The 16,350-nt window shown below is 32.4% G+C and overlaps 1 protein-coding gene across 1 annotated transcript in view; it reads left to right on the top strand.

Annotated features, from left to right (window-relative positions):
- Nucleotides 1-12,667, top strand: part of LOC134235110 (DNA-binding protein RFX6-like) — a 31,055-nt gene extending 18,388 nt beyond the window's left edge. Inside the window, exons 7-20 of the mRNA XM_062717222.1 lie at nucleotides 2,957-3,064; nucleotides 5,119-5,196; nucleotides 8,076-8,189; nucleotides 8,339-8,388; nucleotides 8,522-8,681; nucleotides 8,789-8,933; nucleotides 9,081-9,175; nucleotides 9,408-9,525; nucleotides 9,849-9,968; nucleotides 10,058-10,272; nucleotides 10,474-10,606; nucleotides 10,728-11,027; nucleotides 11,177-11,353; nucleotides 11,582-12,667. Of these exons, the coding sequence (XP_062573206.1) occupies nucleotides 2,957-3,064; nucleotides 5,119-5,196; nucleotides 8,076-8,189; nucleotides 8,339-8,388; nucleotides 8,522-8,681; nucleotides 8,789-8,933; nucleotides 9,081-9,175; nucleotides 9,408-9,525; nucleotides 9,849-9,968; nucleotides 10,058-10,272; nucleotides 10,474-10,606; nucleotides 10,728-11,027; nucleotides 11,177-11,353; nucleotides 11,582-11,712 (1,944 nt within the window). The 3' untranslated portion in view covers nucleotides 11,713-12,667. The remainder of the gene's footprint in view (nucleotides 1-2,956; nucleotides 3,065-5,118; nucleotides 5,197-8,075; nucleotides 8,190-8,338; nucleotides 8,389-8,521; nucleotides 8,682-8,788; nucleotides 8,934-9,080; nucleotides 9,176-9,407; nucleotides 9,526-9,848; nucleotides 9,969-10,057; nucleotides 10,273-10,473; nucleotides 10,607-10,727; nucleotides 11,028-11,176; nucleotides 11,354-11,581) is intronic.
- The last annotated feature ends 3,683 nt before the right edge of the window (nucleotides 12,668-16,350 follow it).

Genomic DNA, 16,350 nt, shown 5'->3' with positions numbered 1-16,350 from the left:
GCATAAATAATGATGAAAAATTGCCACAATCAGACATTTGCATTGATTTCATAAGGTAAACCCTATTTTAAAAAACAATTATAGTATATTGAACATGTTGAAAGTGAATAAGCAGATTTTGTGCATTTCATATATGTTATGTTAAAACATCAGGATCTATCCCGTAGTTCACTCGGAACTGTTGCCCTTGGGCTTTTAAAAAAGACAAATCTTAGATGCAAATTAAAAGCATTTTTGAATTTCTTACAATTTTGTTAGTGTCCGGAACCAGGTACTTTTTTTTAAACATTTTTTCTACGAATATTATATCTTAATGTTTTATATTTAAAAAACTCTACATTTAGTAAATAACAATAGGATAAGTGTTTATGTTTAAAAACCTGAACGATTGATATATTTAGTAGTAAAGCTCTTCTTTGTTTGCAAATTTCTTTTTATCTTTCACAAATCGGAAACCAAACTTCCTATCGACATAATATATTCCTTTTTTAAAAAAATCAAACTACGCCCCTTTTAGGACTATCCTTAAAACACAGCCTTTCAAAGACCAAAAAGAAAAAAAAAAGTCACATACACAAGGACCTGTTAAAAGAGATACTGCCGTATTAGAGTGATTTCCTTAAAGACCAGCATACTTAGATAATTTAATTGCATCCCTCCGGTAAATCCCCTACTCTCTTATTTCGTTATTTGTTGATCCATTTATCTACATTTTGGCTGATTTGGAGAGAGTATCAGTAGCTTAATCCGTGATTACCATCGACTCGTCGCCATCAACCTCGGAATGTCTTTGAAATGAATCCCCCGTCAAACATTGCCTAATTGTAGCTTTGCTCAAACAGACACATACAGCTCAAGTTTCCTCGTTTCAGAGGATGGGACCAGACATAAGAAGGAAAATGTGAGGCGTCAGAAAACACCTTCCTCTACATCACTTATTAACTTGCTCTGACAATTTAAGATTCCCTACATCACTTATTAACTTGCTCTGACAATTTAAGATCCTTGCGGATTTTAACAATCGTTGTTACAGATTTCAGTCTTGTTAATAAATTTGCCAGTAGGAGTCCTCGATAGGGAGTTTTAAGGACTGTTTTGGAATTAGTGCAAAGCTCTTCATTTACATTTTAGGACAATATTTTTAATAATGTAGAGGGTATTTATTTTTTCTGATAACAAGGCGTTGGAAAACAATAAGTTTTGAAATTATGTTTGGTGAATTTAATACTTTAATAAAAATTTGGAAGAGTTGATAGCTTTGTCAAGGTAAAATTCTTGTATGCATATTATTACACGTACAGTTTCTGGGGATGAACTAGAAAAAAGACTTTATATTGCATTATAAGACTGCATTTTCAAGTGCAATTGATACTCGAGACAAAATTGCAGACGAAGCACTCGGTATTTTCATTTGCAAATAAGATGCAAACCTCGTCGACTAAATAACAGTCTTGCGTACTGCGATCAAGTTTGCTCGTTTTGCTATATCTTTATTGCAAGACAACACAATCAAATGGACCTGTGCACATTTTGCACCTTTTTCTGTGCTGATACAAGGTTTGCAGTTAGCGATGGTGATCAGAGAAGTAGGAATAGCTGATAATGTATTTCAAACACAATGTCTTACAGGTTGCCTTGTAGTCACTTAGTGCTTTGGCATTTGGACCCCGTCCATCATACTTTCAGTTTCCACAATTTGATATGATAATGCAGCAGCAAGTGGTGTCTATTATATGTCGTGTTTACCACAATTGACATTTATTACATTCCTTAGTCTTGTCAAAGTACTTTTTAACCAATAGGAACAACAACTTCTAAAATGTTTTTATTTAAACCAAAACTATTCCAAAATGGTCACGTTGCAGGTACTATACAAAATGCTCTGCTATGGTCAAGTGCTGCACACCAATTTATGTTTTCTTTAGTATTGATGAATGTAAACATAATTTTAAAAAAAAATATGGATGGAAGAAAATTTAATTTTATTTTGCTTAAAAACGTGTGAGCACGATTTTCATTCATTTCTATAAAACTGTTACGAGTCAGTTACTATTTTATTTATACATGTATACTTGTTTGGCATTTAAACATCCTACTTTTTGACTTTGGATTCAGATTCATATATAAATTAGCTACGTCTTAAATAATTTTGCAAAGGCAAAACTTTTTTTAAGGTGGTGCATGAACTGTTATATTATTGTCGTTGGAGATTATTCTCTGTTTGCATTTTTAAAAAAATATTTGGCATACATAAAAAATACCATTCTACAAACAAAATTACAAACTGAACATTCCAAAATAAAATCACAATGTTTTCTGTACGTTGTTAAAACACAATAATTGATTGGCACGACAGTGTACTTGACTATTCCCCAAGCAGGGGGTCTGTGACCATTAGATGTGGTAGAAAGTGGAGTAATACTAATTCTGGACCGTCAAAAAGATTACACAATCCCATTGAAAATCAAATAAAAACCTTATTTATGATGCAATTGTCGTCTTCGAAAGAGAGTATGCTTGAAATATTTGGGAACAATCAGTACACCAGAAACATGGCCGTCACGTAATCCAAATTATTTCTAATCTCAGAAATAAGACAAAAAATATTAACCTTTTTTCCTTTTTTTGTCCGTGATTTTTGGCTTTTCCTTTACCTATCATAACAGGTTATTCTAAGAGCAAGAAATGCATTTTTCTTCTATAAATATATTTGCAATCTCTAATTTTTGAATCTGTATAAATCCTTAGTTCCTATTTGTAACAATGAGAATTTTGTCATCAAAATTTTCATTGTATGTTTGTAGCCCTATTAACATACAGTAGTCTTTCTCTTGGTATTTAAAATACTAGTATATTTTGAGTTGTTTAACTTTAGCAATTTTTTTTAAAAAATTGTGCATTTAGGACAACCAAAATAAAACATTTAAATTTAATACACATATTATTTTTAATTTAGGGTGGATTTACAAGGAAATATTCACTCAGTTCCAAGACTGGTACTCTACTCCCAGAATTCCCCAATGCTCAGTACCTCATTTTACCCCTCTCCATTCCCAGAGAAAAGGTAAGTGTTAAGTGGTACTCTGTTCCAAAAATCACAAATCCATTTTACCCCTCTCCATTCCCAGAATATAGGGTAAGTGTTAAATGGTACTCCTCTAAACTGACCCCTGTGCTTAGAATAATTTCTGCTTTTCTGTGTTTCAAATCAGTTATAGTTGCCTAGAGAATTATATCTTCATTCAGCATATTCTTCTACAATGATAGTTTTAAATTTGTAAATTTTATATAATTATTCTTTCCGATAAAATTAGTATCATATAATTATTGCTATGTAAAATTTAAATATTTTATTGTTATTGGAAAGTATTTGAAAATCATCTGATAAGGAAATATTTATGAAAAGACTGTACATAATCTTAATCAAAAAACAGAAACAGTTAAATTATTGAACAGTTTATTAAGATGATATACATAAAGTGTAAAATATTATCTGCAATACATCTAGCTGCAAAACTGTAGTTCTCTGCTTGAGAAAATTCATTTGTTTTATATTTCTCTTTAACCATAACTCATGTTATTGTCAAAGACTGAAATATAAAACGATAACATTTCTTCAGCTAGAAAAATATGATCTTTTTTTCCATATTAATAGCCTTTAAAATATTATCTGTTATCCATTTCAATAGACTGTAAAATTAAAAACTAAAATTTCAATTTGAACAGTGTAGAGAGACAATAAAATTAATTATTGAAATGTGATTAATTACTAGTACATGCACAACTTTTCAAATCACGTTAAAAAAAACGCACAAAAAGATCTAAGTACTGTACTTTTCAGAAAAATAAATAATGTGTTTAGCAGCCATCCAGTGGTGTTTTGATATTTATTTGTAAAATACTGCTTTGGGGTGCATATATAAACAGTTCAAAAGTATTAAACTGAAGTGTAAACACGTGCTGTCTATGAACTGTGTTGGGAAATAATGTATATTTCTTACTTATGTATTGTAATCTGACATGTTTACGTGTACGGTTCTGTCTGAAATTTAATTCTTTTGCATGCGCGGGGGCTCTCAGACATTTATTTACTGCAAATAAACCTAGAACCATTGTTGTGCATTTTCCAGCATAAATATTAATTACTCTTGCGTTGAACTATTATGTCAAGTTAATTTTGTATGCCACGAAAATTTATGCACGTAAACGATGTGAGAGCTATTCAGCGTGATATATTTTATTACTTTTCTTGAACTGTTTATTGAATCTCTGATAAACTGTGCTCCGGGGTTTCGGTTATTAATTGATACCAAATCCTATCCTATTCTTCTCCAACTTTGCTACTCAGAGAATTCAGTCCTAAGCAAACAACAGTCTATTTGTTCAAGGGTAGCCCGTTGAACGAGCTATAAAAGGAAAAATGTATCATTTAGAAATTTATCAACTCGGTTGGAGTTTACTGCGGTGAAAATGTCATTCCGCTCAGCAGGACCGACATGTTTATTTTTCACTGAAGCACAATGAAATACTTCAGTGCAAGATAATATTTAAAACTTTTTTTGAGATACTTGTTCTGTCTATCTTGTTTGTCTCTTGGGTCAAATTTTGTTGAACTTTGTCATGAACATTGTCATATACACTCTAAGTTATAAAAACTAACTTTACAGCCCCTTTGATTAATAATTATACATGTAACATCCTACAGTAAACAGAACTTATAGTCTAAGTGTATTCAACTTTTGTATGCCATGTTTTTGAGCTTTTATAACATAACCGTAGCATTGCAGAAGGTCTAATCACATTTTTGCAAAATAATGGAATAGTTCCTAAAGGACTTCAGATCAATTGTTATCAGTTAGCTTTATTGTTATCCAATTAGCAATACTGTATAGCTATTATCCGCTATGTACGCGAACACAATTTTTCCGCGGAAATTTGTCAACATACTAAAGATTCATAAAGGACATATGAAGCATTATTAAGTCATACTTGCATTGAATAGAAATTTCGTAATATACAAAATATACACAGTTTTTATTGAATGTATAATATATACATGTACACAATTGAAACTGTTTAGAGAACCTATAGAACATCTGAATCGTCTTTGGTTTACAGGTAGAGACGTTTGTAATGATGTACAAGACTCACTGTCAGTGTATCCTCGACACAGCCATCAACGCCAACTTTGAAGAGGTATGTCGTCCATTATTAATACAAAATATATCTAAATATGAAACCTGGACTATGAAAATCTCACACCTTAGAATAACAAAAACCTTTATTAGACTCATAATTTCTGCTTTGATCTGAGCTGATCTCTCCTTCAAAGCAGCGTGTTTGGTAAAACAGGAGAACATTAGGAATCATTTGTTATCGCTTATGGGTCCAGCATGATTCTCAAAATGCAAGCGACCCGAGCACCAGCTGAAGGCGACTTTGATGTAGGTATTACGGGGCTATCGCCAGTCTTAAGCTCTCTGAATGAATTACACTTTCAAGGTATCAACTACCTATTATGCGGGATTAATTCTAGCAAACACAATTATACAAATGGATTTCAATACAAGAACATCTTCTGAAGTCTTAAACCCAAAGGAATTCCTGAAAGTGAAAATCATTCTGATTACTGAAAAACAGTCAGGTGATAGAAGCCCATGTTTAGAAGTGTCCATATTTGTTTGGCAGGGAACTTGCTGTTTTATAGCAAAGTATCTAATTGCATAATCATAATGTGGTAAAATGTCTCGTCCTTGATGTAATTGTTGTATATAAGCTCTGAAGGCACTCCTATCTTAAGGTCACGAAGTGATAATGTTTAGAAATTCCACTAAGTGTATGATAGCTTTATTTTGCAATTGCTTATTGATACTACAGAGTTGCTTTCTCCTGCCCCTCTACTCACAGATGGTACGACAGCAATAGTCAAGATAAGAACGCTAATTAATAAAAAGACCTCGCTTTGTCAAATATGGCTGTTCACAGAAATTTCCTTTTTTTCCTTTCTCATATCGAAAATTTGATTAAATGCTCGGTAAATTAAATTTTGTGCTAGCCACAGATAATAAATACAACAGGTCACGTGACAATGTTATCAGAATTAACTCTAGATCAATAAAGAACTATTGATAACGTCAGTACAACATCGAGAAATTCAAACATGATTTTTGCAGGCTTTTCTTGATAGCGGCACAATTAAACAATAATCTGTAGCCAGTTTCGACTTTTTTATCAGTGAAAAATTTCATTAGTTCAGGTAGAGGTATCTTAATACAACAAAGTCGGTATCCTGACCCACATCAAGAAAACATTGGAAAAGGAAGAGTTTCCGTCACTTCATTTTCTTATTTTCATTATTCAAATCCAGGGTTAAGATAAGTTTTAGGATTAAGACCACAGAAAGGGAAAATGTAAGAAGTTATTTACGATGCTTATCGAAATTCATTTCTTTCGAATAAATACATTTAAAGGATGTAGTTCAAGGTATCGTCAATTTTTACAACTTAATGAACCATACCCTTTGAAATGTACATGTACTAGAAAGTAATACAAAGAATTTCAGTGCACCGACTTCGCATTTTTTCCTGGAACCTTTCTTGTTATAAGAATTCAGGTATATGTCCTTAGTTAACTTCTGATATTTATCTAATTTTTAGAGAACACAAGAATCCCTTCAAGTAATTGTTTGAAATCTATTATTACGAGTACACGTTTCAAGTCAGGGAGGCTCGCATAAACATAGAAAACTCCAATAGATAAATCAAGACCTTCGACAGAGCGCTTAATTCCCTTCTCCGAGGATAACTTTATCAAAGGAAGTCCAGATATTTTGAATGAAGTGATTGTCAAACCTTAATCCCAACATTATAAGCCGGAGTTTTACAGCCTCCCCGCGCAGGTTTAGGGTTTTAGTAAATCCAGCTCATTGTGAGCTACACCTGTGAAGCACAATCTAGAGTGCTGCGTATATGAGTCATTGGTCCGCAGAAGTTATTTGGAGAATTAAATTAAACAATAGCTTATAGAAAATAAAAACATGTCTAACATTCCATAACTCAGAATTATTAATGGGTCTGATATATTAGGTTTTGCAAAGCCATTTTTGACAAACACAATTATATATCGACTAATATGTGTACTCTGAACAGCTGTACGATATTGGTGCCCATCGATGGAATCTGCTGGTGAAAAACTGTATTTGGAAAATAAAGAAAATGAAATGACCTACATATTCTCTTGAAACTGAGAAGAACAGAGAAAATTTATAAATATTCTCACCAAGAGCGTCTATTTCTTGATTCTGAAAATCGATCTAAAAAGACGCACACAGATAATTCATGTGTGCAATTGGCAATCGAGTGAGTTTTTTGGCAGTCTTTGGTTGGGAAATATATTTGCTTTTGGCGGTTAATATGAGGTAGTGGTATTTGCATTTACTTCATGTAAGCCCAGTCAATATGAATTTCCTCAACAAAAATGGCCTCTTTCGGCTCACAAACTTATCCGTGATTACAGAGGTGTTTAGGCCCGATTACGGATTCCCTAACCTTTCAAAGTTAGGATCATTTTTGTATTGAAAAATGCCGACTGAAATTGATAAAGGAGTTGTAAATTTTCATAAAACAAAGATCAAATATGATAATAAGCTTAAATATTCTTTTGCCAATCACATCTAAAACGCATTATTGGCAAGTTTGAAAATATAAGCCATGGAAATTCGATATAGCCGAATCCCTCCAAAGTCCCTTGGATTACAGGCATTTTATTGACCTGTGACGCTATCATTTATCATTTTTATCGGTGTTTCAAACTTTTTTTACGAATAAGAAATATTTTTTAAATCATTGTAAAAAAAACATTAAACCATTTTTTAAAATTTTAAAATCTTATGAAAAGTTAAACGGGACATATGGAAATCGAGAAAACAATACAGCAGTATCAAAAGCTAGATGGTATTTAATTAGAACAATAGGTAAAGGGAGGATGATGGAATCGATTGAGAATTTGTTGAGGGTTTATTTTACTGTGATGTTAATTTTAGAATCAGTGTTCATCCGTTCCATGTCTTTTTCCAGATTCAGAACTTCTTGCTACACTTCTGGCAAGGGCTCCCTGAGCACCTGCTACCATTGGTAGAAAATGAGGTGATCGTGGACATCATTTGTGTGTGTGACAGTATTTTGTACAAGGTAAAGCATCCATTACGGCTGTCCTCTTATACAGCGCTCTAATATAGGTGCTGGTTCAAATAAATAAATAAAAATCCTCCTTATGTTCATACAATCATAAACTTTGAAAAGGGAACAGTGAAGGTAATTTGAGTTGTAAACTTTGACAGGTACTGACAGAGGTCCTTATTCCTGCAACAATGCAAGAAATGCCTGAAACGTAAGGATTGACAATTATTTTTTATCATTAAATCAAATCCATGTATTAAGACTGTTATATAGATCAGTAGAAGAAATAAACCAATATGTTCCCCACATAATGTTGTGTTAAATTACATTTGATTTGAAAACAGGTTATTGTGTGATATACGCAATTTCTCCAAACACTGGGAAAACTGGGTGTCTACTTCTTTGGAAAATCTCCCGGATGCGCTCTCACAGAGTAAACTTCCGGTGGCGCGGAGATTCGCACAATCCATGAAGAGACAGACCTCATTTCTACATCTTGCTCAGGTAAAGATTTGGCGACAAATGTGCTAAATAAAATACTATAAGTACCTGGTATTCTATTTTTTTTTACTTATACATTTATTGTACTCACCGGCTAATTTTGTTTGTAGACGGCTCGGCCTGTGCTGTACGACGCACAAATGGTCAACCAGATGATTGCTGACGTAGATAGCATTGATCTGAATAGTATTGGCACGCATGCGCTTCACAATACAAATGATGGTGGAGAATCCGATTTGGAACTCAATGCAGAATGTAAGCTTTAAGTATAAAATCTTCCAAAGATTTCTAATTAAAAAAAAATCCAAATGTCTATTATTAATTCAGTTCCTATACCCTTGCCCAGCTTTTGTTATACATATTTTTTTTTTTTACATATTTTTAAATACATTTGGCTTTCAGTTTTAAGAGAATTCAAAGAAATATTACGGAAGCAAGCCACAGTAGAGGCTTTCACAGAGTGGTTAGATAGTGTGGTAGAAAATAAAGTTATAAAGGTTAGTATGATTGTTCCCAATAAACAGTTTTGAAAATTAAATCTCAAGATTACAAAAATTGTAAAATTAGTACCATCACTCTCAGTACTTAGATTTTGTTCATACATTTCATTAAAAAATGCTTTGGATAATTTAATTTATATAAATGTAATTTTTTAAAAGCTATACAGAGTAGATCTTTTGCACATTTAGGTTTTGTAATAAATCAAGAATATGAAATGTTTATTTCTAGCCCAGTAAACAAAATGGCCGATCTTTTAAGAAGAGAGCGTCCGCTTTTCTACTGAACTGGTCGTTCTTTGGAGCAAGAGTGATGCATAATTTAACTTTAAACAATGCAAAAGCTTTTGGTAAGGCAATATGCTTCTTCGGATTAATTTTTCAAGAATTTTGACAGTATAACATTCTAGAGAATGAAAAATCTCTTTAAAGAAAAATCTACGATTATTTACTTTTTAAAATTTTATTTTGTGGGGCAGACTTATAGCTCGAATCTGAACTTTTGATCCATCTACTTTTCTGAATTTAAAATAATTCAAAACATTTTCGTATGCGCCACGGATTTTGCAGTATCTGTAAATTTGGATAAAAAGTATATTTTTTAAATGTTTTAACATTTCAACATTAAAAATGTAAAACATCTAAATTAGTCCTTTAAAAAATGTCTGAATAGGTTCCTTCCATTTGATCCGAATGCTTCTGGACGAGTATGTCTTGCTTGCTGTGGAGACACAATTACACGTAGAAAAGGAAACGGAAATTCAGTCCTTGTTAGAAAAGCACATTAAAACAGGTAAAATATCACGTGATGATCACATGACTATATACTTAAGAGTTCAAAAACTGTCAGTTTGCATAATGGAGAATCTACTTTCTCTTTAGATGATGGCGGTACGCGGCCAGTCCTGTCATCACAGTCCAGTAGCTGCTTTCTTGCCACAAAGAGGGAATTGAATTCTAGAAACTTTAACAATAATAATGTAAAGCGTGAATTTTATGGACAACAGTCCCCAATAGTCCATAATACCTTCAATCACGATAAAGAGTCATCATTTAATATGTCCAGTCACATTAACAATATGGCTGTTATGGCACAGGTAATTTAATGTTTAAAATCAAACTAATTTCAAATATATCAATTGTGTCTATACTAAACAGTAATAAAACAGATCGGCCTTATTGTTTTTTTTCTTAAACGCAATTCATTCGGATATTGACAGTGGCAGAAAAACAAAATCTTGATTTTTCAGAATTTGTTACTATTTTTTAAACTTTTAAAAATAAACGAATATTTTCAGAGTGTAATAGGAAACCCACAACCAAATCGAACATCACCAATCATTTTCAACCCCATTCCTAGAAACAGCGTAATAAGTTACCCAGGGTCCTCTCAGCCATCGTTAGTAGCCCCAGCTCCATTTAGCTACATTGGTAAGCATTCGTAATATTTACTTGAGGATCGTTAACTTATTCCACAATAAAATAGTAAACTTGTTATATACAACAGTAATTGTAAATGTGTTAAAACTATTCCGATTAATATTTTACAAAGGACAAGGAGATTACCAGGCGGGGTCACCCTACAGTTTTGGGAGCTACGGACCACATTACCCGAGTGCCTTCCGAACACACCCTTCAATGAATCACTCACCTTATTCTAACGTGAAAAATGATCTGGAGTCAAGTTATCATCCGGAAACTCAGTACAACAGTACGGACTATTATAATCCGAATTACACTAGTCTGTCTCAACCGACCTTTGCCTCACCATCAGTTTATTGTCAAGGAAGCAGTGCATTTAATGTGGTTCCCAGTAACCAGGCATTCAGTGGTCTCCCTTACTCTGGCTCAGGTAATGGGGTCTCTTTTGTCTTTGACTATTCATTTATTTCGGTACAAATATGTAATCTTTTCCCTGGTAAGCTGATTTTGCGTTGTCAGATATGAAAACTCTCTAAATGAATCCAACAGATATTTATTTTTTCTGACTTTCGTTTTAAGATTTCTTCAGCAGTAGTTATAATCCGCCCTCAAAGCCGCCGCATGTAGAGCACGTGTCGGTGATTCAGCAAAGATACCCGGATGACCCATTAAACATTCTAGACAAACCGCTCCGGCCAAAAGATGGCGCCTACAACACGAGTCCAGCAAGTTGTCACAGTCCACCACGTCCTGGAGGTAATCTTTAATGTTCAGTGATTTTAACATTTTTTTTGTTTTTAAAAATGTGACATGAAAAAAATTAAGACCACACTCCGCGGTTGTCTACGGAATGTGCATTAAGTAATGTATAATTTTGATTAGGATAACCAGCTGAATATGGTATAGGCATTTGTGTATGAAATCATAGATAAATCACAGAATATGCTTGTTTTGGAGTATTAATTTTGTTCCTCTATCTTGTAGTGCATCATGACTTCGGTGACGACATCATAAGTATGGCGGTAAATGGAATGATAACTAGTGACCATGACCTATCACAGGCATACAATGATCCCGGGCCTCTGCCCTCAATAAACACGGTGTTTATGACATAATCTTTATTTTTTCTGGAACTATCAACTTTACGGCAATTTTAAACGAAAATTGAGCGCAATAGTACTGGCATATGTGGTAACTACACATCTTTGAGAATGTGCAATGGCGTTTGAAATCCATTTTTTATTAAAAAAGGACGCAAGGATTTAAGCATATCATTGTTTTACTATTAATGAGATTTGTTCATTGACAAACAAAATGACAATGCTTGTGCTTGTGTAGTTGAACTAAGGGTACTGTAGATTGGTTCACACTAGTAGCTGGAAACAGATCTGAATTGTAAATACACATCCATATTGGAATATTTTAGTGCTATATTTTCAAGATCTTGTCATATATTTCATTAAGTATGTACTTAGAGTTGAGAAAATGATTTAAGTCCCTGATCTAGTTTTTAATGTCTTATCAATATTTCTGTAGAGAAGACAAAGAATCTATTAGTTTTCATACGTGCCATTAAGATAAAAATCTTTCACTTCATTGCATTCCTTCTTAGTTCATACATGTAGGCCTAATTTTTAAAACGTAGATTTTTATTTTGTTAGATATATGTTGCTTTATAATCACTGCTTACCAAGACTCATTGAATGTGCAATTCACAAGGAGCTAAGCCGATCAAATTAAGCTTGCCTTTTTCATGTAAACAAGAAATAAAAACAAACCCCAGTATGTTTCATATCAATGTTATGCACATTTATTTGCTTTGATCCATATTTTAAGTGATATTCGCAAATTTTTTGTAGTAATTTGGAATATTAGAAGGTGATATGCAATATATGTTATTTTGCAATGACTTGATTGACAAGGAATCTTTTATGTGATTATTATTCTTTATTTGTTACCCATACTTGCCATGACATTGTATTTGTCAATCAATGTAACAATTCATTCATATCAACATTGTTGCCTTTTGTTATATCTTTTAAAGAAAAAAAATGAAATACATATTTACATGTAACCTTTAAATGAAAATAAAAAGATTGTTTACAAAGAATATCTTGTTATATATACATGTATATACTATCTCACAGCGTTCCATTGGTGAGAAACAAATATTAAATTTTCTCGAGAACAACTTCAGTTCTTAGGTTTGGCCAAGATTGGGTGACCAATACCAAATAAAATAAATTTCTTAAAACTACATGTAATATAAACGTCTTGTATTAAGTTGCAGAGATCAGAATGAAAACTTTCCATTGGTATAATATGTAAATGTATTTGCATCTTTGAAAAACACAAGAAAAGAAATGTCTCGTAATGCTCCTGCAATTGGTCTGTTTAACATTTCATGAAATTGCTAAAAATTATTTTAAACGATGCATTCTACATTAAATCTTTTAACAAAGAAGCCATTCAGACCAAATTTATCGAAAAGAAAAAGGATATAAAAATGTTGAAATTAGTTGAACATCTGTATTATTATTTAGGATTTAAAGGCATCACTTCCAGCAAAAAGGGTTGTCATAATATATTCAAAAATATTTTACACAAGGGAAAAGTATAACAGTAAAATTTGGCAGTTACGAACAGTAAGCAATCTCAAAAGTCCATTGAAATGATACAGATCAGGAGCAGCGTAAACACAGAACTAAAAAACATCGGAGGTGAGATCAGGTGTCGTGGAGGAGTAAGCATCTCTTGTGCTCCTTTTCATGATTGGACTTAAGAACTATTGAGCGTGTAAATAATGGATATATGCTTGATTTTCCGATTAACAACATCTATTCTGTTTTTGGAAATCAAGTCTTTAAACAATCGCTTGGAATCCTGAGGATTCCAATTGCGTCCTTTTATTATTTTTTGGGTTTCATATGAAGCAGAATTCATTTAAAAACTTCATCGTGAAAATAAGAATTTTTCCTGTGCCTTTCAATAAAACATTTAGACTTATCGACAACATTTATCAATGAAAAATATTAACTTTAAAGTATTAAATTAATTCGACATGTCCATATGAACCTCGACATAAAAGGTGCCACAAAATCTCATACATCTGATACCTATCAGGAAGCGCGTGGATATATGAATGGAAATAACTATTGTTAATAATTGATATTATATAACTTTGTGATATATACTTGATTTTCCGAATAATAACAACATCTATTTTCACTTTCGCTTTAGACAAACATGGAAATTCGCAAGTTGTAGGTGAGGAAAATTTAAAACATATACTGAAGAACTCCTGAGGATAATACAAAACAATTACAAGGATATTTGTGAATATTTTTCGGGAATAATTACCACATACCATTTTTGGTTTCATCGGCGAGCAGAATGTTTACGCGATTACGGAAAAAAAAATATAGACAAGCATACCATGAAAATAAGACATAGTATTTATATTTTGTCCATTTCAAGTGTAAAACATTCTCAGGGGAAGGGGGTACTCTGTGTTACAACATTTATTATTATGATATGGGAAATTTATTCACTTTATAAAATATTCATTAATTCTGAAACATTTACATTCATCTTATTTATGGATAATACTATCTCTGTAAATAATAGGTGATATTCATTGCACTAATAAATATTATTATATATAATATAATAAATATGGACATGCTGCATTTATAATGACCCAGGATGACAGATATTGATAGCGCGCGCCCTGGATATATGTATCATGGAAATAACTATTAAGTTATATTTGTATAATAATACCTCGTCAATACATTTAATTGTTGAGTTCAAGGCAGCATCCAGCGTTTTTTTTTCTTTTTATGTATAAGAATTTGAAAACTAATACTAGTACATTGTGCTTCATATATTTTTTTTAAATAGGCCTCTTAATTGTTTCATCTGTCTGTCTGTCCGTCTTTAAACAATTTTTCATGCTCTTTTTGGTCTGATTTCAATAACTTGGCACACAAGTCTACACTAAGATATAAAATAGTGCATCCGATTTTGATTTCGATGAACGGTGTTGCCATGGTTACTAAAAATAGAATTTTCTGTGAAATTCCTTTAAAACGCTACTCCTCCTACAGTTTTGATCTGATTTCAATATAACTTGGCACACAAGTACACAAAGATGCATAAAATAGTGCATCGGTTTTTGATTTCAATTAACGGTGTTGACCTGGTTTTTAAACAAATTTTCTGGAATTATTTCACACTCCTCCTATTTTTGATCTGATTTCAATATAACTTGGCACACAAGTCATGACACTAAGATACATGAAATAGTGCATCGGTTTTTGAATTTGATGAACGGTGTTGCCATGGTTACTATAAATAGAATTTTCTGTGAAATTTCTTTAAAACGCTACTCCTCCTACAGTTTTGATCCGATTTCAATATAACTTGGCACACAAGTAGACTACACAAAGATACATGAAATAGTGCATTGGTTTTTGAGAAGTGTTGCCATGGTTAAAAAATAATTTTCTGTGAAAAAACGTGCTACTCCTCCTACAATTTTGTCTGATTTCAATATAACTTGGCACACAAGTAGATTAAATAAAAATATAAAACAGAGCATCTGTTTTTTATTTCGAATTTGCCGTGGTTATTAAAAATAGAATTTTCTGTGAATTTCCTTTAAAACGCTACTCCTCCTACATTTGTTTCAATATAACTTGGCACACAAGTACAACAAAGATGCATAAAATAGTGCACCATTTTGATTTCAATTAACGGTGTTGCCAGGTTACTAATAGAATTTTCTGTGAAATTTCTTTAAAAAATCAACAGTTTTGATTGATTTCAATATAATTTTCACACAAGTAGATGATACATGAAACTTTTTTGATTACAAATGTTGCCATGGTTACTAAAAATAAATTTTCTGTGAAATTCCTTAAAATTTACTCCTCCTACAGTTTTGATCTGATTTCAGTATATTTTGAAATTAAAACATTAATCAAAATTCTGCAGCTGATTTTGATGAACGGTGTTGCCATGGTTACTAAAATTAGAAATGTCTGTTTCTACAGTTGTAGTCTGATGGCAATGTCCGGTATATTTATTATAAGGTTTTTGTTTTATTTTGTTTTTCATATGGTCTTTTAAAATCAAATCAACTGAGATATAAACCCATGTGCAGGTATTTTTCTTCATAAGTAAGGAAAGTTGACGATTTAGATTATAACATTAAAAGTCACTCATTCAGTCGAATGACTGTTGACTGACGTTTTTAAACAAATTATAAGGCATTATTTTCACACTGAAATTTTTATGGACTTTTCTGTCTACCCGATCATGACAAGGAGCAAACGGTGGGTTTGACTGGTTGGCAGGGGATGCTCACCCCTCGACGGCATCTGATTCCACGTCTGATGTTTCAGAGGTCCGTATTTGTTCTCCCCCTGAATTACATTGTGTAAATAATGGCCTGACAATTAGTGTAAAAAACGTCATTCGGCACATTTTGTATTATTATAATCATTTGAAAGAAAAAAAATATGAAGCAAGCTACTATTAATTTGCAACACCCAAAAAGGCATGCCAAGATTTACAGCTTCCTTGTTTGTTACAAACTATTTTCATCCATTACAATTCGACCACCAACATTTTGTTTTAGTTGTAATGGAATTTTATTTGGCGTTGAAAAAATCAAGGTTTATTAGATAATTGATTTTCAGGTATGATGTATTTTGAAACTTTTTTGGTTTCAAATGCTATAGAAAACC

This window comes from Saccostrea cucullata, unplaced genomic scaffold (assembly GCF_032062105.1).
Source record: "Saccostrea cucullata isolate Sc308-1 unplaced genomic scaffold, CSIRO_AGI_Scuc_v1 ctg1201, whole genome shotgun sequence".
NCBI lineage: Eukaryota > Metazoa > Mollusca > Bivalvia > Ostreida > Ostreidae > Saccostrea > Saccostrea cuccullata.
This window is presented reverse-complemented; position numbering and strand designations above follow the sequence as displayed.